Here is a 22959-nt window from a genome sequence, read left to right on the forward strand (position 1 = left end):
CAGTATCACATGTTAAGGCATTTTGAATATCCCAGCCAATCGCACAAAGGGACAGCCCATGTTGATTTGCATGCACCTCCTATAAAGTCAGCAGTCACACGTCTTAGCCTCTACTCGCGTTGTCTCTCGCCATGCCGGACCCAGCACCGAAAATCGCACCCAAGAAGGGCTCCAAGAAGGCCGTCTCCAAGACGGCTGTGAAGGGCGGAAAGAAGCGTCGTAAGACCAGGAAGGAGAGCTACGCCATCTACGTTTACAAGGTGTTGAAGCAGGTCCACCCCGACACCGGTATCTCCTCCAAGGCGATGGGAATCATGAACTCCTTCGTCAACGACATCTTTGAGCGCATCGCCGGTGAGGCCTCTCGCCTTGCTCACTACAACAAGCGCTCCACGATCACCTCCAGGGAGATCCAGACCGCCGTCCGCCTGCTGCTGCCAGGTGAGCTGGCCAAGCACGCCGTGTCTGAGGGCACCAAAGCCGTGACCAAGTACACCAGCTCCAAGTAAACTACAACAGTTTATCTAAAACCAACGGTCCTTTTAAGGACCACCCAAACTACAATAAGACCTATTCCTCAAATGTCTCGATCTTAGCAGTTACTATAATTTAGGTCTGATTAGTAGAACTGCTCATGACACTGGTACAACTTCAGATGTGCCCGGCTTTGCCGCCGTTGGTTTATACTGTATATGCTCTTTATTATCCGTTGAATGTGGTGAAGGCCATGCAAGAAACGTAGTCGTTAATATCTAGTTGTATACTCAGTATATACGCCTGTTATATGTATAGCCATAAGCATTTACGTGTACAATGTTTTGGTTACTTTTGAACGAGGTGGACGTCAACCGCTTGCCAAACGGAGCTCCGCAACTGTCCGAGAAGATTAACCCCCACTATGACGCGCATTCTTTAAATCAGTGGTTCTCAACTGATCTGGCCTTGGGACCCACATTTTTCATGGTCATTATGTCGCGACCCATTTTTATTAAAACCTAGCAAATTTATTTCTCTAAAACAATCACACATACACAATTGTAATCACAAATATAATCTTCAAGTTGGCTTAGTAAACGGATTGTTTTTACTCAACAAGTGTTCAGTGAAGCTTTTCAGATAGTTGGGGATGTGCTTTTTTCCTGTCTCCTGTGCTTTGTTTCAAAGTCTGGGGTGATGGTTGACAGAGCTACTCTCAGATCATGTTCAGCGTCCAACCTGTTCCTCTGGTTGGACTTGAGCTGGACCAAAGTTGAGAAGCCACTTTCGCAGAGATAGGTAGTGCTGAACTTAGTAATTAAAGTGATATATAGGCCGACACATAGGAATCATAAGTCAAAACGGGCTACATTTGGCTGAATTATAAAAGGTATAAGTGGTCATTTGAAGAGCCGTTTGGGAGCCGAAAGAGCCGGCTCTTGTTGGTGAGCTGATCCAAATTATCCGGCTCACTAAAAATAACCTAAAATCTCATCTCTAATCAGATGGCCTAATCACTGGTAATATTTTTAGCTATTTTATTTTTTCTCCTACACTCCGCGACCCATTCAAAATGAGTCCGCGACCCACTTTTGGGTCGCGACCCACCAGTTGAGAAACGCTGCTTTAAATCACCCCTATGGCTAGACTGAGCACCACATTATATCCCACAGTGGTGTCCAGTATAAGCCTCGGTGAAATATATATTTCACCGAGGCTTATACTTGGAACCCCTTTGGATATATAGTGCCTGTTTAAACGTTATAAAGTGGTTTTGAATTCAAATATAAAACATGTATCAATTAATAAGTGCAGGGTGCATACGAATTGTAACCAGGAAGATTAAATTACTTCCATTAAATTTAAATGTATTTCCAAAAATGTCAACACCACCAGTATGCTGCTGCGGTCAGTTGGCAAATGTTGGTCCACTGTGAGTTCCCTTCTGTGGAAACTCACAGAAGGAACTCTCTCACTCTTCCTGACATGGGCACATGTCAGGGTGCTCTTTAAATATTGTAAATCAATGCATTAATTGACTTGTAATTACCAGAAATTAAAGTTGTGTGTATATTTATGTTTTCTTATCAGAATCCAATGGCCCGCCACCAAGCACTTGAGGGAACTATTTGAAGTTCCCCATGATACACATGATGGTTAAGCATTTACTTCAGTTGTCTCTCTTCAGAAGCTCTGCATGTGAGTGCGCACATGGGATAGGCCCATGAAGCGAAGGCTAGGCAGCTATGCCTACAATCATAGAACTAGAGTTATAATAGAAGTATCGTTCAATATATTACCCATACGCCATTTCGCAGACTACCAAACAGTGGACAGCTGCTAGCTATATCGAAAATCTTTGATTCTGATGACTGATCTAGAAATATTGACAGCAGCTAGTGCGGTGGACGTATCCTCATCAGTTTGAGCCAGATAATGATGGGTACACAGGATAATTAGTCCAATATCTTCCTACTGCCTTTCATACCGTCTCATGACGTTGTTCATAGTTCATTAGTAGTTCTTAAAGATGTCCGAAGTTTGGTTAGGCTATCGCCGCTTTCGAGATCTTACACCAGGGGTGGGGAACCTTTTTCACATCAAGGGCCATTTCAATTTTTCCAAAGTCCTCAGAGGGCCATACCATTATGAACACATAACTAAAGATGAAAAAAAAGACAAAAAAAGTCTATAACTGCTGTGTTACTAAGCCTCATGTTTGCTGCATTTCTAGACTCACCTAATGTGATGGCTGGAACTGTTTTTCTCTAGCAAGGCGTCTGATGTCAGCTGGCAGTGATGATGATGCTACTCAAAGCTGGTTTTCCAAGTTTGAGTCAGTCAGTCTTGAGCGGAAGCGAGTCTTTGCAAGAGTCAGTTTTGAAAAGAACTGTTCACAGCGATACGTTGTCCCAAACAGAGATGCAAACTTCTGGGCATGTCTCCTCAGGATGGGAAAATCCTCAGCACGAACATACAGTTTGTAAAAGTCCAGCAGAGAAAGGTTGTGGTACTTGGCTTTGAGCTCGTTGTTTTGCAGATCAATTATTTCCATTTGGAGGTTATCTGGCACATCAGACGGTTGCACATTAAATGGTGTCGCAAACACGTCGAGTTCCTTTTGTATATTTTTCACATCATGAAACCTCTCATCAAATGCCTGGATGAGTTTTGCACACTCACCAGCATATTCAGTCGTAACATCAGGTTTTTGTTCTTGTAGGGTGGGAAAGTGCACAGTGTTTCCCCTTTCCAGCTGTCCTTGCCACAGCCTTAACTTCACTTCAAATGATTTCACATTTGAAAGCAGAGAGCTGATGAGCTGGTTGGGACCTTGCAGCTTGAGGTTTAGCTCTGACAGGTGCTTGCTGATGTCCACCATGAAGGCCAGATCACGGAGGAACTTGCCATCACTGAGCTCCATGACAGGTTTACCCTTCATCTCCATGAAGCGTCTGACTTCTTCCCGCAGTGTATAAAACCGTGCGAGCATATTTGCACGACTCAGCCATCGCACTTCACAATGATAAACCAGATCACCATACTCTGACTCAAGCTCGCTGAGTAACTCCTTGAACTGGCGGTTGTTCAGCCCTCTGCTTTTAATGAAGTTTATGGTGGACACAACTGTTTTCATCACATTGTTAAGCTTCAGGGAATGTGCACACAAACTCTCTTGATGTATGATACAGTGGCTGGTGAGTCAAGTCACTTTAGTGTTGTTGTTTTAACGTATGTATTATTTGCTCTATGATTCATGATTTATCACATTTGTTAGATACTCGATGCAGCACATGCCCTGGGGTACCACTTGCTGTTGGAGTGTACTACTTCTGCTAACCTTCCTTTTCAGCCTTGCATAAGTTTTGATTAAAACCACTCTGTCTATGCCACTTTGAACCACACGGTGTAGCTTTTTTTCATCTAATCTGTGTTTAAAGGGGTCCCCTTCCCTATTATTTGAGGATGGCGTTGTCAGGTTTGCCACGTATATGGGACCATTCTTATTTCCTGCATGGGATTGCTGAAGTACATGTTTACATGATCTCTTTCACCATCTGAAATAATGAAGATTAAAAACAGGTTTACAATAAAATAACCAAATAATGCTCTATTTTTGTGCTGAGTCTCATCACTTATTTGGCTCTTATTTGGTCCACATTCTATTTATACTTTGATTAAAAGATACTGCCAAAAATTCTAATCACTAAAGTGGCCCTGGAGAAAGAAAATACCAAGGAGTAACATGTGCACTCGAAGAAAAAAAACACAATAGTAAACATTATAAACCCATTTGTTCATAGCAATAAAAGCTATGTTTTTTATGTTCCATTCCGATCACCAGAGCCGTGTTGTCCTCCAAAGAGCGTCGCAGTGTTTCTCTGGCGATGCTCAAGAAGTGTTTGATTGCCGATGGCTACGATGGTGAGAAGAATAACTTCCGCGTCAAGGTCACCGTGAAAAGCCTGGTGACGAAGGGAGTTCTTGTCCAGACCAAGGGCACCGGGGCTTCCGGGTCTTTCAAGGTGAACAAGGAAGCGAAGAAGCCCGCCGCTAAGAAGGCTGTGGCACCTAAAGTCAAGAAGCCCGCCGTCAAGAAACCAGCCGCTGTCAAGAAGGCTTCACCAAAGAAGGCAAAGAAGCCCGCGGCCAAAAAGCCTGCCGCCGCAAAGAAGGCTACCCCGAAGAAGTTCAAGATGGTTGCCATGCCCAAGAAGGCAATTGCCAAGAGCCCCAAGAAAGTCCCCAAGAGCCCCAGAAGAGCAACCAAGCCCGCTGCTAAGAAGACTCCCGCAAAGAAGGTGACCAAGCCCAAAGCGGCCAAGAAGGCAACCCCTAATAAGAAGTCAATGATCTCACTAGGTTTATGTTTAAAAACCAAAAAGGCTCTTTTAAGAGCCAACCACGCAAGAGTCCCTGTTCTAATATCACATTTCATATGGATAGTTTTAATAATATACAACTAATGGCTACAATTGTTGTACGTCTACAGACTTCACAAATTGTTAGGTTATGATACAACTATTTAGATCCTTTGTGGTAGGACTCAGAGAATGTTCAGCACACGGTTTATTCTATCAGAGACACAAGGTAAACAAGCTTGCACTCTGGAGGTGGTTCATGAAGCATCTCTCGAACACAGGTAAACAAACCGTTATATTGGGAGTGGGTGGAATGGTAAATAAGTTACTCCTACATGTTCTAATTTACCCAGGTAAACCTTCGGTCTGTCTAGGCTGAAACGGAAATGGCTAAGTGGCCATGTTTGTAGTCTTTAACTTACATACAAAATCATTAAAACCTTATATGGTGTTGTTCATTATGTGGTGAAGAAATCATTCATAACTGTTGTTAGCTTGAAACCTGTCATCAGAAATAGCATAGACTAAAATAATTAAAATAATCAGTTAGCAGTTCAGTTTTTATAGGACTTTTGATCGTGTCCTCGAATCATCGTTGCAAACTGACAATGCATTTGAGCTAACCATTGAGCTAACGTAAAGATATTCACCCAATGCAACTATATTCTTCAAAAAAGCAAAGTGACATACACAGTCGTTAACGAGTTATTCTTGCCCCTTATGCTCCTGTCATATATAGTACTGCTTTATACCCTTTTTACTGGATGCATTGTGTTGAATTATATTTTGAGGCTAGCTGATTTGATTCTGGTGTCAAAGGTCAAATAAATGAAATGGTGAGAGAAGATAGGGGCGCGCGCTCCAACGTTAGGGCGGGACTTGAGCGCTCTCTTTGCTGTATGTTCTCGCGCTTCCTTCCAGGGACCAATCAGCGTGTTGCAGTTCTCCGGGGCTTGCCATATAAAGTCTGCTGCACTCCTGGGTGTGACACTTTGAAGACAAGTAACTGAAATGGCAAGAACAAAGCAGACCGCTCGTAAGTCCACCGGTGGCAAAGCTCCCAGGAAGCAGCTCGCCACCAAGGCTGCCCGTAAGAGTGCCCCGGCCACCGGAGGCGTGAAGAAGCCCCATCGTTACAGGCCCGGCACCGTGGCTCTCAGAGAGATCCGTCGTTATCAGAAATCGACTGAACTGCTGATCCGCAAGCTGCCCTTCCAGCGCCTGGTGAGGGAGATCGCTCAGGACTTCAAGACCGACCTCCGCTTCCAGAGCTCCGCTGTGATGGCTCTTCAGGAGGCCAGCGAGGCTTACCTGGTCGGTCTGTTCGAGGACACCAACCTGTGCGCCATCCACGCCAAGAGGGTCACCATCATGCCCAAAGACATCCAGCTGGCCCGCCGAATCCGCGGAGAGCGCGCATAAATTGAACCACTGAAACACTAAAGGCTCTTTTAAGAGCCACCTACATCCCTTACAAGAACGTTCCTTGTTTAGTTTTTGTCGAGTTGTGCTGACCGTTGCTCACGGCATTCTACAGATATGATTTAAAAAAAGAAAATCATGGTGTGCAGAGGGCGTTTCATATTTCACTTTTTAAATCGATCCATAGGGTTTAAGGTGTAGCTTCATGTTTTCATGGCTTGCTTAATCAAACTTGTGATTTTGATCCAGACGTGTTCCTTTGAATATCTGTTGTGGCCTATACCTTCTCTATGCTAAAGTATAACTTTTTAATATTGTAACTCAACAGTTACAATGTAGGGGAAGTAGACTCAACGATTTTAGAATCACGGAAAGGATGTCCTTAATGTAGGCTACATAATGATTATATTAATATGATGGGGAGGACAATATTTATAATGTATATAATGACTTAACACATACGTTGAATGGATTTACTTTATGTATACAACTACTCACTTGATTGTAATCTTAATTCTCACTCCAAAAGGATTCCCGTTAGTTTGTTTTGAATGGTCAAGTCATCATCCGCAATTTGTTATAACACATTGACTTTTAATTCAACATGCATCCAATTGTTAGACAACTATTTATATATATATATAAAATAGTTTGTATTTTACTCGCTTTTACTTTTCAACGGGGAGTTAAGCTGTAGGTGCAATACTGCCACCTGATTGGTGTGAAAGTTAGGTTGACTGTGATTGGTCCTTTTGTTTACCGTTTGAGCCGGCCAATGAGCAAAGACGTGGGTGTGTATATAGCAGTGTGTCGAGGGCCAACGTCAGTTACAAGTCTGCAACAAAGAATCGTAAAACATGTCAGGAAGAGGCAAGACCGGTGGAAAAGCTAGGGCAAAGGCCAAGACCCGCTCATCCCGTGCCGGGCTCCAGTTCCCTGTCGGTAGAGTGCACCGACTTCTACGTAAAGGCAACTACGCTCATCGCGTCGGCGCTGGAGCTCCCGTCTACCTGGCGGCGGTGCTCGAGTATTTGACCGCTGAGATTCTGGAGTTGGCTGGAAACGCTGCCCGCGACAACAAGAAGACCCGAATCATCCCCCGCCATCTACAGCTGGCCGTCCGCAACGACGAGGAGCTCAACAAACTCCTGGGCGGAGTGACCATTGCTCAGGGCGGTGTGCTGCCCAACATCCAGGCAGTTCTTCTGCCCAAGAAGACTGAAAAGCCCGCCAAGAAGTAAATCTGGAAACTGACCCAAAACAAAAAGGCTCTTTTAAGAGCCATCCACATCCTTCATAAGGGGACTCCTTCAACACATTCTGTTGTACTATAATTACTTAACAAGAGTTCAAATAACTACAATTCCCTGACTTATTGGTCCATCCGTTTTAATATGAGTTATTTAAAAATTAATCATGTCACAATGAAGGCAAAATATAAACACTGCTGGAAACGCATGCAGCTGTAACTTTATGTATGGATTGTCGCAAATCTGTACCTCTCCTGGAGCCGTCACCTAGCTATTATCACACCGCCGCGCGGCAATTCGCCGCCTCCATTCATTTCAATGAGGGAAGGGCGGCAGAGGGGAGGCGGTTTCAAAAGCGGCTGTAGACCAGGAAGCGGTGGCCGCCCACGTGAACGTGCACAGATTTTGCCCGATTTTTCATAACCGCTCAGCTTTCCCCGTGTTACAACTTTCGGCGGCAGCCAATCAAATTGAAGGAGGCGGGACAATACAAAAATGACAGGCATGGAGGAGCTGATTATGTTCGTGTCCGAGTATCCCTCCTTGTACAACGCGGCTCTGACTTCGTACAAGGACAACCAATAGAAAATGTGGGCATGGGACAACATTTCTTCTGAACTAGGGATGACAGGTAAATGCAAAATACACACACATTCAAAATATGATAAAATCGTTGGTGTTTTTGCTCCACTATGCAGCCAAAGTTAGCTGCGTGTGACTTCTGTGTTTTTCGATTAGATTTCTATTAGGAATTTAAAAGTAGCCTACAAACAACTCCAAGGAGTATCAAATATACAATAATCCCAGAGGTTCGCACTTCGTACTTAAAACACTTATTTCCAAAGTGTTCCTCGTATAGCTTACTACAAAACGTCACAGGACTTTCAAAATCTTCTCTCGGTTAATAACTAAATTCATGCAGAGACTAGCAAGACACGTCCTGTTCACAATGTATGATTAAGCTGATGGAAAAAATATAGGTTCTGTTATAATTTGTTACAAGCCTACTAAACTAAAACATCTGTATTACAGATCAGATGCACATCAGTTTTCTGTACTGGTGGACATAAATATATTCATCTAGAGGATGCCAGCCTTTGTTTTAATCTTGTTGTTTTTATATGTTACCTATTAATAGTAGGTCTACTTATTAAATAATATAAAATTGAACCAGAATGTACACTGTGAAATGACAAATTATTTATTGAACAGTAGTTATTTTATATACAAAAACAAGAACATTTATTTTATGATTTAAGTTAACTATACACAGAATTGGGCACATTGTGTGTTATTCACATATTTAGACACACAGTTCTTTATCTAATGGCACTGTATTGCCACTGAACCTTCCCAGCTGCAGAGCTGAAATACTCAGTGTGGGTCTCCCTCACTTGCATGGCTGCCCTACTCGAGTTGTGGGCTCCTGTGCTGTTGAGGGGCTGGAAAGACCCTTCTGGACATCCCTGGTCTGGTGCTGTCATTGCTGAAGTGGATTCCTTCAGAATGGCCTCCCTGCGGAGCAGATTATGTAGCACAAGTGTTGCTTTGACAATGACCTTTGCATGCTCTGGCTTGATCCCCAGCACTCGCCTGTACAAACGCCACTGGGAGGCCATGATGCCAAAACCATTCTCCACAATGCGCCTTGCTCTTGACAGGCGGTAATTGAAGACCTGCTGTCTTTCTGTGAGTTTCCGTCCTGGGTAAGGTTGCATCAGGTCGGTCCGGAGGGGAAATGCTGCGTCCCCGACAAAGACATGCGGTACAGGCCCCAGGTGATCTGCTTGAAGAAGAGTGGAGTCCACCGGCAGATCCAGTTTTCCCTCTCTGAGAGCCATCCCAAAGTTTGAACTTTGCAATGTCCCCCCATCACTATTTCTCTCATATCCCCCAATATCTACTACCCTGAAGAGGTAGTCTGCATCAACTACAGCCAATAGCAATACAGTGAGCCAGATGATGCTGGAGCCTGTATCACAACATGTTTCCCATCAATAGCACCTCAACAATTAGGAAAGTTCCACCTGGTCTTGAAACCCTCTGCCATCTCCCTCCATTCGGCTTCGCTGGGAGGTTTCATCTGCTCACACAGGGATGGACGATACACAGACAGAGGACACCGACACAACTTGAGACAGACTTGAGTGACCAGACCCCTAGACCTGCCGCCAGAACCCCTGATCAGAGGCCGAAAAAAAGAAAGAGAGCTGCTGCTGACTCTTCTTTTGAAGAAAAAATCCTCGAGGCAATACAGGCCAAGCCGCATGATGAGCACCAGCATTTCTTGTCCAGCATTCTTCCCGTGCTGAGACGTCTTGATGCTCGAAAGTCAGCTCAGGCGAGAAAGGAAAATACTCGCCATTCTATACGAGCTAGAATATAGCGAGTAGTGTTTAGTGGTTTACTTAATTTTGTTTACGTTATTTTGTTTTATATGTTGGGGCCGTTTAGAATGTTTATAGATTCTATTATTAAGTTTTAAAAAATATATATTTTTTGAAAGATTAAAAAATAACTTAATACTGTTACCTACAGTCTACTGTCCGTGTTATTATTTGTAGAATAAAATGTATGTGCATGCAGGATTTTATCAAAAATTCTCACCTCAAGCAGATGGCAAGGCGCTCCTCGGGTGAAATTGCCATGCGGTAGTTGGTGTCCATCTTTTTGATGACAGGGGTAAGCCGTTGCAGGAGGCCATCAAATTGGGATGGAGACAGCCTGAAATAGGTCTTGAACCTGTCTTCATGAGCCTTCAGTTGTTCAATCCACAATCTGAACTCTCTTTGCTCCCCCCTAACTTTCAGAAGTGGATGTACCCATGCTCGCCTCTTTTCTCTCTCCTTTTCTTTGGATTTTCTTCTGTTGTAGATCAGAGCAACACACAACAATGCTTTCGTATCCTCTCCCATAGCTTATCTGAAAAGAAGCTGAATGTTTCTCCCCAAAAATGTTTTCTTTTCTTTCCCTCCAAAATGTTGCATTTGCTAAGAACTTCTAATACGTTCATGCTGCAACCAAAAGTTGACTGTCTGACAGAACCATTTATTAATTTATAGCCTTATTTTAAACATAAATATACATTTAAAACAACCAATTAAATGCATTTTGTTTCATTAGTTTCTTAGTTTAATGAAAAGGGTCTGGCATTATGTAGGTTATTGAATTATCTTTCAGACGGAACCGTCTTTTTTTATCCAATTTTATTCTACATCCATGCTTATATGCAGAGATTACAACATGTAATAGTTCCATGTATGAATATGAAATATGTTTAGGGGAAAAAGGGGGGAAATATTCTGTGCACTTTTGGCGGGTTCTTCTGACGACGACCGAAGCACCGCCCCATGATTGACGCCGCAGTCGGCAGCGGCAGCAGCCGCTTGTAAAAACGCCTTGCCTTTCACACCACTGCGCGGAAACCTCCGGCAGCGAGGCGGTTATCAGGGCGGTTGCCGCGCGGCAGTTTGTAAGCACCTTAATGCGGTTTCACCAAAAAATCGGCTCCGTGTGGACGGGGCCTAAGTCTCTGTGGGGGTAACATGATTCGGCCACTCTGCCTGTGGCGGACAGGCTGTGGAGGCAACTGTGTCGGGCTATGGCTTTCAGGGTTTGCTTGAAGGGGGGTAGGCCGCAGCGTTCTTTGGTCGCTTTCTTGTGAGACGCTTTTCTCTTGTGGGTTGTCAGGTCCATCGAAGCTGGTCATGTGGTTTTTGCTCATTTTTCAGACAGCTACCTATTCTCTGGTGAGGTGGATTCTACAGGCCTTATGTCTATTCGGTTGCGACGATATGTGGCACTCTCCACTTCAACAAGGTATGACCCGGGAACCACCTGTTGGAGGCATGTCCCATGTGACAATCTTCCAGCCTTGTTGCCAGGGAGAGGCTTCATTCTGTCCAACAGGTAGTTCCGGGAGGTCCCTAGCCGATCTGTCATTGAACTGCTTAGATACTTCCTTTTTTAAATGTAGTTTCTCTGGCACGCCTGTTCCAACACATGGCTATAGCAATGTTTCAGACACAGGGAATGGAGTCTTCAACTTCCATGCAATGAACTGCTGAGCTAGGCTACTGGCCATGCTGACTGTCGCAGTATTTCTCCGAAGCAAAATAGCTTCCGTGGTTCATCTCCTGCATGACAGAGTAGCTGCCATTGGCCGCTACACCACGCTATACACAGGGATTGGCTGCTTCGAATTTTGTGTCATGGTCTTCCCCCAGCCCTTTATATCTGTTTTTACAGAGGGGCTCTCCAGGGGCTCCACTTTATGTTGGAGTTGAGGGCCCTTCCTACGGCTTGGATATTGGCTTGTCACTCCGTTTCATCATGTCTATGGCCTTGTATTGTTTAGTGGCCATTCTCCCCTTGTCCACCGGATGTCCCCAGACCTTTCCCCTAACCTTACATCCTTGTCTTGTCCTACGCTGTGGGTCTCCTGCGCGATATTGTCCCCACCGCCGGCCTCCTGAACGGCTTCTCCTATGTTGCCGGCCTCCTTTCCAGTCCCAAATTCATCCTCCAGTGCAGCTTTGCATGTCAGGTGGTCTTTATAGCTTCCGGCATCCAGGTCATCTGTCTGAGATCTCCTGCTCTTTCCCGGTCCAGCATCTTGGATGTCCTCCTCTTATCTCCTGCCCCGCCTCCGTCCAGCACCTGGGTCAAGATTCCCGGCTGGACAAGCCAGCTTTCAGACCACATGCCCCTGAATCCTTCCTCCTGATCCCCTCCATCCACCCTGCTCCATATTCATAGGCCTGAACTTCTGGGACATCTTAAATCTGTCCTTTAAAGATTTATTGTCCCTTACCGGAAGACTGTCATGATCAGTGTTTGACCTTGTTCTGTTTATTTTGACTTCATTCTCCCCTTGTCCACCAAGGGGGTATTCCATCAACCAAGCTAAAGGCAATGCCGGGCTTATTTCACTTAGCCTCGCTACTTTAAGCTAGAGTTGCGTACCATCAACGGCACTTAAGGAAATCTCTGCTAAGTAACCATGGCAATTTATCCGACCAAATGAACCTGGTCGGTACCAGGCTAACTGTCGGGCTTATTTGAGCAGTGTTTCAGAGAAGTCCCATCTGTCGGAAACAAGTGTACCATAAGAAGGTTCCGCCAAGCCTAGTCCTCATGATTTTGTCATAAATGTACATATATGAAGTACAAACAGCGTATATTTCCACTGAGGGTCTAAGATTAACTTATGCAAATAAAATAATTAAATGAATTGCTATCTATTGTTATCGTGGATATTTTCTCAACACATTTTTATCTAACACTATGTATTCTGTCAATTTTGTGAATTAGCAGTTCGGTGAGTGGTCTAGCATTTGCCCTGAGGTTCGGGCGAAGCGAGTTTGCATCCTGAGTAGCCTACGTCCTTCAATTTTTGGCGCTCATTTTTGTAATTTCCTTTACATCAGAGAAATTAGGCCTAACAATTTACTTTTTATATAATAAATATGTCTTACAATATCCCCAGAACCAAAAAATAACTTGCAAAAACCCATGGTAAAGTTAATGTTAATATTTATGTTACTGATAGTGAAATTGAGACACTGCTGCATGGTAAATTGTCAGCCACATAAATTCCTTTCAGGTGAGTTTCTCGGCAGCCAGCCGAGACCAACTCTGTTGAGATATATACTATGGTTAGTTAGAATATTCAAAGAAATGGAAAATTGGCAAAGTTGTTTGATTTCTCCAGTAACCCTTCCTAAATTACTAATTAGGTGGGGATTGAACCCTGGACGACCTTACCTCGAGACTATCTCCCTGAATACAAATCTACGGACCATATAAAATGTAGCCCAAATATGTTACGCTTAATACTACTTATTCATTCAGAAGGTCAGCGATTTTATTGCCAGGAGGCTTCCCTGTTTTTATTAATGTTGACGTGTTCCCTTTTTGATTTAATATATGCTTGTACTCCTCATAGACCTCCACAAGCAGCTTCTGTTTGCCTCTGGAAAAGATCCCGCTCTGTCCTTTTCGGACATTTGATCCATGATTCAACATTCACGGTTCTGGGCTGGTTACATATCTCGTAAGCGAGCGTAATCCACGATAACGAAAGCCTGGCTTGAACTAGCCTGAGCAAGGCGTGGCTGAACTGGGTTGATGGAACGGCTTTAGCCTCAAGTGGAAGTTGGCATTAGTTCTAACCGGGCTTAATCAACTAAGCGCCGGCTTTGTTAGCGACTTTGATGGAATACCCCTTAGATGTCCCCAGACCCTCAATTTACATCTCAAGCCTGCAATCAACTCATTCCCCTCACCTGTGTCCTTGTCCATCTTCTCACCTGCAACCTATTCCCCAATCACTCTCACCGTAGTTCACCTCCTTTGTTCTGTTTCATGTAGGTTGTTCTACCAACGCGCCAGTGAGCTTGCCACTCTCTGTCGGCCCAAGCTTTTCAGTCCTTGCCCCATTCTAGTGTAGTGAGGCAGTGGTGCTGTTGTATTTCCATTTACGTAAAACGTTCGGCCACACATCAGTTGTTTGTGTGTTATAGCTACGCTACTGATTAATGGTGTGATCAAGATGCCTCCAACACCAGCATTCCTAGTTGCAAGTGGGGAAATCTCCCAGCTTTCTTGCTGGGAGGCACACCCCCTTTAGGTCGGGGCCCCTCGGAATTCACTGATAACGCTCAAAATGGCTGCTCGTGAGATTTATTTTCTTTGTATTTGTACCACGTTGGTCATTTTAAAGCTCTTACACTTGTTTACTTTGCTACTTTATTCAGGTCACCAATTTATGCCTTGTACGATCTTGCTGTACGTTCAAAAAAATGTAAAGTTGTGTTTCAGCCGGTTTGCTTAAGACGCTAATGTCGCCCAAAAATAAACGACTAGCCAATTTCCGTGTAACTTGGATCACACAAGCAGCCAATCTGTCAACCAGTGTCAGCCTCATTGGCTAGAACCCGTCGGTATCTTGGATGTAACGTCGACCCTCAGCCGCACACAAACAATATTTAGATTTACACCATTCAAATGGATGTCCCAATTAAGAAAATAAATGCTAAATGGTCAGCCCTGCAGAAGTGGATATAGCATCTTTAGATGTCAGAGAATGTGTTGAAGGAAAGCTCTTATAAAAGGATGTGGGTGGCTCTTAAAAGAGCCTTTTTGTATTGGGTCAGTTTCCAGATTTACTTCTTGGCGGGCTTTTCAGTCTTTTTGGGCAGAAGAACTGCCTGGATGTTGGGCAACACACCGCCCTGAGCAATGGTCACTCCGCCCAGGAGTTTGTTGAGCTCCTCGTCGTTGCGGACGGCCAGCTGTAGATGGCGGGGGATGATTCGGGTCTTCTTGTTGTCGCGGGCAGCGTTTCCAGCCAACTCCAGAATCTCAGCGGTCAAATACTCGAGCACCGCCGCCAGGTAGACGGGAGCTCCAGCGCCGACGCGATGAGCGTAGTTGCCTTTACGTAGAAGTCTGTGCACTCTACCGACAGGGAACTGGAGCCCGGCACGGGATGAGCGGGTCTTGGCCTTTGCCCTAGCTTTTCCACCGGTCTTGCCTCTTCCTGACATGTTTTACGATTCTTCGGTGAAGATTTGAAACTGACGATGGCCGTCGACACACTGCTATATACCCACCCACGTCTTTGCTCATTGGCCAGCTCAAACGGTAAACAAAAGGACCAATCACAGTCAACCTAACTTTCACACCCATCAGGTGGCAGTATTGCACCTACAGCTTAATGTTCCCCGTTGAAAAGTAAAAGCGAGTAAAATACATACTAGTTGTCGAAAACTGGATGCATGTTGAATTAAAATTCAATGTTTTATAACAGATTGCTGATGACTTGACCATTCAAAACAAACTAACGGGAATCGTTTTGGAGTGAGAATTAAATTAAAATCAAGTAATAATAATAATAATACTAATAATTCATTGAATTTATATAGCGCTTTTATTTTCTGGAAACTCAAAGCGCTTACAGTGAAGGGGGGAACCTCACTAACTCCCAGCAGTGTGTAGGACCCACTTGGGTGATGCACGGCAGCCAAGCAAGAACGCTCACCACACACCAGTCTAAGAGGGAGAGTGAGGGAATTAATGAATAAGCCAATTATACAGGGGGATGATTAGGGGGCCAGATTGAATGAGCCTGGTTGGGCAGTTTTAGCCAGGACACCGCTGTGAGTAGTTGTAGTATACATAAAAAAATAAACTATTAATTCAACGTATGTGTTAAACGTCATATACATTATAAAATTGTCATCTCCATCATGTTAACATAAACAACACATTATGTAGCCTACATTAAGGACATCCTTTCCTGATCAGTTGAGTGTACTTCCCCTATATTGTAACTGTTGGTAGCCATTGGGACTGAAATCGTTTTAAAGTTATGCTTTAACACTCTCTCAAAGGGAAGATATAGGCCATAGCCGATATTCAAGGGAACACGTCTGGATCAAAATCACAAGTTTGATCAAGCGAGTCATCAAACCTTAATCTGCACCTTCGTGGATCGATTTGGAATGTGAAACATAGAATGCCTTCTGCACATGATTTTTTTTTAAGTCAAAACTCATTTCATCTGTTGCCTGCCGTGAGCAACGGTCAACACAACTCGACAAAAACTAAACAAGGAACGTTCTTGTAAGGGATGTAGGTGGCTCTTAAAAGAGCCTTTAGGGTTTCACAGTGGTTCAATTTATGCACGCTCTCCGCGGATTCGGCGGGCCAGCTGGATGTCTTTGGGCATGATGGTGACCCTCTTGGCGTGGATGGCGCACAGGTTGGTGTCCTCGAACAGACCGACCAGGTAAGCCTCGCTGGCCTCCTGAAGAGCCATCACAGCGGAGCTCTGGAAACGGAGGTCCGTCTTGAAGTCCTGAGCGATCTCCCTCACCAGGCGCTGGAAGGGCAACTTGCGGATCAGCAGTTCAGTCGATTTCTGATAACGACGGATCTCTCTGAGAGCCACGGTGCCGGGCCTGTAACGATGGGGCTTCTTCACGCCTCCGGTGGCCGGGGCACTCTTACGGGCAGCCTTGGTGGCGAGCTGCTTCCTGGGAGCTTTGCCACCGGTGGACTTACGAGCGGTCTGCTTTGTTCTTGCCATTTCAGTTGCTTGTCTTCAACGTGTCACACCGAGAAGTGCAGCAGAGTTTATATCGCAAGCCCCGGAGAACCGCAACACGCTGATTGGTCCCTGGAAGGAAGCGCGAGAACATACAGCAAAGAGAGCGCTCAAGTCCCGCCCTAACGTTGGAGCGCGCCCCTATCTTCTCTCACCATTTCGTTTATTTGACCTTTGACACCAGAATCAAATCAGCTAGCCTCAAAATATAATTTAACACAATGCATCCAGGTTCAAGGTTTAAATCAGTGCTATATATGACAGGAATTTAAGGGCCAAGAATAACTCGTTCACAACTGTGTACTTCACTTTGCTGTTGTGGAGAATATAGGCGCATCGGGTAAATATCTGTATGTTAGCTCAATGGTCTTTTAATTCAAATACCGTTCTATAGATATATCAGTGCGGCAGCCCCGTGCCAAATGCATTGTGTAAGTTTGCAACGATGATTCGAGGACTCGATCAAAAGTTCTATAAAAACTGAACTGCTTACTGATGTAAATTATTTTAGATGCTATTTCTGATGACATGTTTCAATATAACAAAAGTTACGAATGGTTTCTTCACCACATAATGAACAACACCATATAAGGTTTTAATGATTTTGTATATAAGTTAAGCACTACAAGCATGGCTACTTTGCCATTTCCGTTAAAGCCGAGTCGGCCGAGTCGGGGAAGACTTGGCTACTCGGCTACTCATTGTTATTATTAGCTTCATTAGCCTCTTTAGCTAACCAGATCAGAAACAAAGAAGCAAAACTTTACATTGTATTGCACGCACACCGAGACCATGCAAAGTAAATTGGTGTCCGGATAAAAGCAGCAATGTAATCATGTGTGTAAGGGGAAAAAAACTACATTAAACCGAACAACGTGGTACAAAAACAATAAACATAGTTTTGACGAACCGAGATGCATTGTACACCATCCACCCGAGTTGCAAAGTGGGAACTCTCCCAGCTTTCTTGCGACATTTCTCCATTTTTATCCTAATGTAACCTGTCCCACTCGGGCTCCGGAGTCCATCGTGTTCAGCGAGGTTAACCGTACGACTCGACAAACAAAGAAGACGCCATTTTCTTTGTATTTGTACCACATTGGTCGTTTTAGTGTCGGGTTAGGTTCTGCTTCATCTGGTCACCAATTTATGCTTTGCTCTGTTTTTTCTGAGCGTGTAATACATTGTAAAGTTGTGTTGTTTGTTTTCGATCTTGTTTGCTAAAGAGGCTGATGTAGCTAACAATTACAATAGCTGTGTTCGAAATCGTTCCCCATTCACTCACTTACTATTCCCTATATAATTTTCATGATATAGTGCACTACATAGGGAACGATAAAAACGAGAAATCGGACAATACACTGAACATTTCTAAACGTCATTTGCGTCAGTAAATGCGCCGGGTATTTGTGTGACGCAGACGTATGCGCCCACATCATGTAAACAAACCGGGCACCCACGAGGAAAGCTGGAGGTTGTATTGAAGTTTAATGTTACATTTCATGTAACATTCAACATCAGGACATTTGGACTAATTATCCTGTGTACCCAGCATTATCTGGCTCAAACTATTGAGAGGATACGTCCACCGCACCAGCTGCTGTCAATATTTCTAGCTCAGTCATCAGAATCAAAGATTTTTGATGTAGCTAGCAGCTGTCCACTGTTTGATAGTCTGCGAAATGGCGTATGGGTAACATATTGAACGATACTAACGATGCTATTATAACTCTAGTTCTATGATTGTAGGCATAGCTGCCTAGCCTTGCCTCATTGGCCTATACCATGTGCGCACTCACATGCAGAGCTTTTTGAAGAGAGACAACTGAAGTAAATGCTTGACCATCATGTGTATCATGGGGAATTTCAGATCGTTCCCTGAAGTGCTTGGTGGTGGGCCATTGGATTCTAATAAGAAAACATAAATATACACACAACTTTACACAACTTTTTAATTACAAGTCAATTAATGCATTGATTTACAATATTTAAAGAGCACCCTGACATGTGCACATGTCAGGAAGATAGAGTTCCTTCTGTGAGTTTCCACAGAAGGGAACTCACAGGGGACCAACATTTGCCAACTGACCGCAGCAGCATGCTGGTGGTGTTGTCATTTTTGGAAATACATTTCAATTTAATGGAAATAATTTAATCGTCCTGGTTACAATTCATATGCACCCTGCACTTATTGATACATGTTTTATATTTGAATTCAAAACCACTTTATAACGTTTAAACAAGCTCTATATATACACAGGGGTTTCAAGTATAAGCCGCGGTGAAATATATATTTCACCAAGGCTTATAATTGACACCACTGTGGGATATAACGTGGTGCTCAGTCTAGCCATAGACTGAGCACCCCCATATGATGCGCATGAAAAATGCGCATCATAGTGGGGGTTAATTTTCTCGGAACTTGTATAAATTACAGCGCCATAGTTTGTGTGCAGAACTCGGTTTGGCAAGCGGTTGACGTCCACTTCACTCGTTCCAAGGTAACCAAAACATTTTCCACACGTAACCAAAACATTTTCCACACGTAAAAGGATGCTTATGGCCATTATATTACAAATAACAGGCGTATAATCTGAGTATACAACTAGATACTAACGACAGTTTCTTGTATGGCCTTCACTCACATTTCAACGGATATTAAAGATCAAATTTAGTAATAACCACCGGTGGCAAAGCCGGGTACCTCTGAAGAAGTCGTGCCCGTGACATGAGCAGTTCTAATATTCAGGCCTAAATTATAGTAATTGCTACGATCGAGAAATTTGAGGTGTAGGTCTTATTGTAGTTTGGATGGTCCTTAAAAGGACCGTTGGATTTAGATAAACTGTTGTAGTTTACTTGGAGCTGGTGTACTTGGTCACAGCCTTAGTGCCCTCGGACACGGCGTGCTTAGCCAGCTCACCGGGGAGCAGCAGGCGGACGGCGGTCTGGATCTCCCTGGAGGTGATGGTGGAGCGCTTGTTGTAGTGAGCAAGGCGAGAGGCCTCACCGGCGATGCGCTCAAAGATGTCGTTGACGAAGGAGTTCATGATTCCCATCGCCTTGGAGGAGATGCCGGTGTCAGGGTGGACCTGCTTCAACACCTTGTACACGTAGATTGCGTAGCTCTCCTTCCTGGTCTTACGGCGCTTCTTGCCGCCCTTCACCGCCGTCTTGGAGACGGCCTTCTTGGAGCCCTTCTTTGGGGCGATTTTGGGTGCTGGATCAGGCATGATTAGAAACGATTCAAATCGAGAATGAGCCGTGTGACTGCTGAATTTATAGGAGGCGCATGCAAATCAACATGGGCTGTCCCTTTGTGTGATTGGCTGAGATATTCAAAGCGCCTGGACACGTAATACTGCTTGATACCACAGCGCTACACTTAATAGATCAGCGATCTCCTCTCTTGCCCTAATTATCCATTATGCTATACAATGTTTCAACGATTCATTGAAACATCTTAAGTGAAACCCAAAACTGACACGTCGCATACAGACTTTGTAGCCAGATACTTTGAGTTAGAATCTGTGCCGATCTATTGTGACTGGTCTCATTTCTACCAACGCTGACCAACGAGTAATACCACGCGGTGGATATTTTATGGATCGTTCCGGTTTATTGTACGTCTATCATGTGTTGAGATTGTCTTTAACATTGCAAATTTACGAACCCGCAACATAGCGTACTTCGTAAATAAGTCATGATGTCCATAACCTTATTTTAAACCTCCGCAACCCTAGACAGTGGATAACTACGGAAAGCAGGTTGTGTGCAATTGAGTACAAGCTGTGTAGTGTGCATTGGCTACAAATTAAGCTTCTTTGTTAAATATTTGGGCGGCTCTTAAAAGAGCCTTTAGGTTGGGGGTAGAAGATGATTTAACCGCCGAAGCCGTACAGGGTACGCCCCTGCCTCTTCAGAGCGTAGACCACATCCATGGCGGTAACGGTCTTCCTTTTAGCGTGCTCGGTGTAGGTTACTGCATCACGGATCACGTTCTCCAGGAACACCTTGAGGACACCACGAGTCTCCTCGTATATCAGACCGGAGATACGCTTTACACCGCCGCGGCGAGCCAAACGACGGATAGCGGGTTTGGTGATTCCCTGGATATTATCACGGAGAACCTTCCGGTGACGCTTGGCGCCTCCTTTCCCGAGTCCCTTTCCTCCTTTACCTCGTCCAGACATGTTGCTGCTATTCAGAGTAGATTGGTGACCGTCCGCCGCGCTCTGTTTTATAAAGGCTCACTGAGGACCTGAGAGAGACGAAAGGCGGGAGTGCCGGTACAGGCTCCTCCCAATGCTACATTTAATTTAAACCTTTTTATGTAATTCTGATTAGATCATTTGAAACGAGAAATTTTATTTCGCTCAACATATGGCATTGAATAGAAAGTAAAACCCATTCATTGCGTTATACATGACATTACCTTTCCCAAAGATGCAAACAAGAAAATATTTACGATCAATAAACTTAATAAGGCGAACACAGCACCGATGACTTTTGAACAATCTCCAGTATGCTTGAATATACATATATCTATACTTAACAAATGTTAAGTTGAAATACAAACAATTTCAACTAGATCGTAGCTCAACATTACCTCATCGAAGTTTCATGGAGCTGATCCTTTGTCAGCTCAATAAATGTCCATCCAACATGAAGACAATTCCTCAAGTAAGTATTAACAAAGCTACAATAACGAAACAAAAGAAAGATGACGCTTTTTGTTTTTGTTAGTTTTAATTTTATAGTTTAGGGTTTCAGCTCTCCTAATTCCAATTGTGAAATACCTAGACACATCAGTAATCCATGCTGAGCTATATTTATTTCCATAATGTTATCAAGAAAATCATATCTGATTTTTATTCAACTGATGAAAATGGCCTATGACCTATCTCTTTGTTCACTAAAGTGGTTCCATTGACCATCCCCAAAGCCCTCCCCCTCCGCCCCAGGCCAGCCTAGCGACGCTGTCCGCGTCAAAGTGCTGCTCAGCCAGTCAAAGGGGACAGAACACTGAATGAGTTTTTTGAATTCTGAAAGTCTCCCGCCTACTAACTAGGAGGCGATCGATCGTTTTGCCCCGTACGCTTCAAAGGTCCCATGGCATGCTACTTTATAGATGCTTTAATATAGATATTAGTGGGCCCCTAACAAAGTATTTGAAGAAGTCCCGAAATTCAGCCGTGGTGCAGGATTACAGCCACTAAGAGCCAGTTGCACATTGAGCTTTCCCCAAACCCGCCGTTTCGGTGGCTGCTTTAATGCAAATGAGGAGGAGAGAGGCGGGTCAAGGAGAAGTGTGGGGGTGTGGCCCTGAGCAGCTTGAGGCCACGCCCACTATATACATCTTATATCAAAGACTCAGCATTGGCTCCTGGGAGGCGAGAAATGCGGCCGCCATCTTGAAGTGGGGAACCGGGAGCACAGGTCTATTGCAGCAACAGGTAGCGTTTACAGCAGAAACAAGATGCCGGGCTGGTGTTCAGCGTATTCCTGCTCAAATGAGCGGACAGTCGACAATAGGAATCGGGGAATTACTTTTCATAAGTAAGACCGTACTTTTGGTTGTATTTTGTGAAAATAATATTCCCAGTATTTTTGTCATCGATAGTACTGAAATCATAGCCAGCTAGGCTAGTAAACAAGAGTATGACCATAATAGAATTGCTTGTCAATGAAAAGAAAAAATGACATACTTGAATGAATAAACGATGAAGATAAAGATTGTAAAAGCCAACAGGTGTTAACTAGATAATCAGATGGACAGTGGCTATACAGTATAGCTAGTCTAATTTTCCAACCTATTTTTGTGTAGCCCACCTTCGTGAAATTTGTGGGACAAAATGTATGATGAACAGGAAAAGGCCCTGCCACACTTACCTGACACCTGGAATGGGGTAATCTTGGGATTACTGTTGAACTAGGCTATGTGTTCACCCGGCTATGAACTGAGACTTGATAAATCATATTTCATATGCACTGACCTAGATTACATCTGACACTTTTGAAGGTTTCCCAAAGACAGAGATGTGAGGAAGGAGTGGGAAGTGGCTTTGAGGAGAGAAGGATTCACTGCAAGTGATTATTCAGTTGTCTGCAGTCAACATTTTATTCAGGCTGATTTTGACAGGACGGGACAGATTGTCAGACTACGTGATGGTGTTATTCCATCCCTCTTCAGCTTTACCGGTGTATCATCATTAGGCTATTAGCATTCATAAATGTAAATATTCTATTGTCAAACAAACATCCTTTTATATATTGTATTATGTATTATGCATAATGTTTCTTCATTTCAGTTGGTAAAGGCCAGGGCTACGTCTAC

The 22959-nt window shown here is 44.0% G+C and overlaps 6 protein-coding genes and 1 pseudogene across 7 annotated transcripts; 3 read left to right on the plus strand and 4 right to left on the minus strand.

Annotated features, from left to right (window-relative positions):
• Positions 1-9: 9 nt before the first annotated feature.
• On the plus strand, positions 10-509 carry LOC307080396 (histone H2B 1/2-like; annotated as a pseudogene). Its single transcript has one exon. The product of its transcript is annotated as a histone H2B 1/2-like (transcript).
• Positions 510-5849: 5340 nt separating this feature from the next.
• Positions 5850-6260, plus strand: LOC307073838 (histone H3.2; the record flags this gene model as incomplete). Its single annotated transcript, XM_079733798.1, has 1 exon — positions 5850-6260. One exon carries the CDS (start codon positions 5850-5852, stop codon positions 6258-6260), a length of 411 nt encoding a protein of 136 aa, XP_079589924.1.
• Positions 6261-7117: 857 nt separating this feature from the next.
• Positions 7118-7501, plus strand: LOC307084488 (histone H2A; the record flags this gene model as incomplete). Its single annotated transcript, XM_079748894.1, has 1 exon — positions 7118-7501. One exon carries the CDS (start codon positions 7118-7120, stop codon positions 7499-7501), a length of 384 nt encoding a protein of 127 aa, XP_079605020.1.
• A 7175-nt stretch (positions 7502-14676) lies between these two features.
• Positions 14677-15060, minus strand: LOC307085694 (histone H2A; the record flags this gene model as incomplete). The annotated part of the gene is made up of 1 exon (XM_079750560.1): positions 14677-15060. One exon carries the CDS (start codon positions 15058-15060, stop codon positions 14677-14679), a length of 384 nt encoding a protein of 127 aa, XP_079606686.1.
• Positions 15061-16193: 1133 nt separating this feature from the next.
• LOC307075475 (histone H3.2) lies at positions 16194-16604 on the minus strand (the record flags this gene model as incomplete). Its single annotated transcript, XM_079736076.1, has 1 exon — positions 16194-16604. The coding sequence occupies one exon, from the start codon at positions 16602-16604 to the stop codon at positions 16194-16196; it is 411 nt and encodes a 136-aa protein (XP_079592202.1).
• Positions 16605-19477: 2873 nt separating this feature from the next.
• Positions 19478-19855, minus strand: LOC307076531 (histone H2B 1/2-like; the record flags this gene model as incomplete). The annotated part of the gene is made up of 1 exon (XM_079737568.1): positions 19478-19855. The coding sequence occupies one exon, from the start codon at positions 19853-19855 to the stop codon at positions 19478-19480; it is 378 nt and encodes a 125-aa protein (XP_079593694.1).
• A 648-nt stretch (positions 19856-20503) lies between these two features.
• Positions 20504-20815, minus strand: LOC307091267 (histone H4; the record flags this gene model as incomplete). Its single annotated transcript, XM_079758217.1, has 1 exon — positions 20504-20815. One exon carries the CDS (start codon positions 20813-20815, stop codon positions 20504-20506), a length of 312 nt encoding a protein of 103 aa, XP_079614343.1.
• Positions 20816-22959: the final 2144 nt, after the last annotated feature.

Source organism: Pollachius pollachius (genome assembly GCF_949987615.1).
Source record: "Pollachius pollachius genome assembly, chromosome: 1".
Lineage (NCBI taxonomy): Eukaryota > Metazoa > Chordata > Actinopteri > Gadiformes > Gadidae > Pollachius > Pollachius pollachius.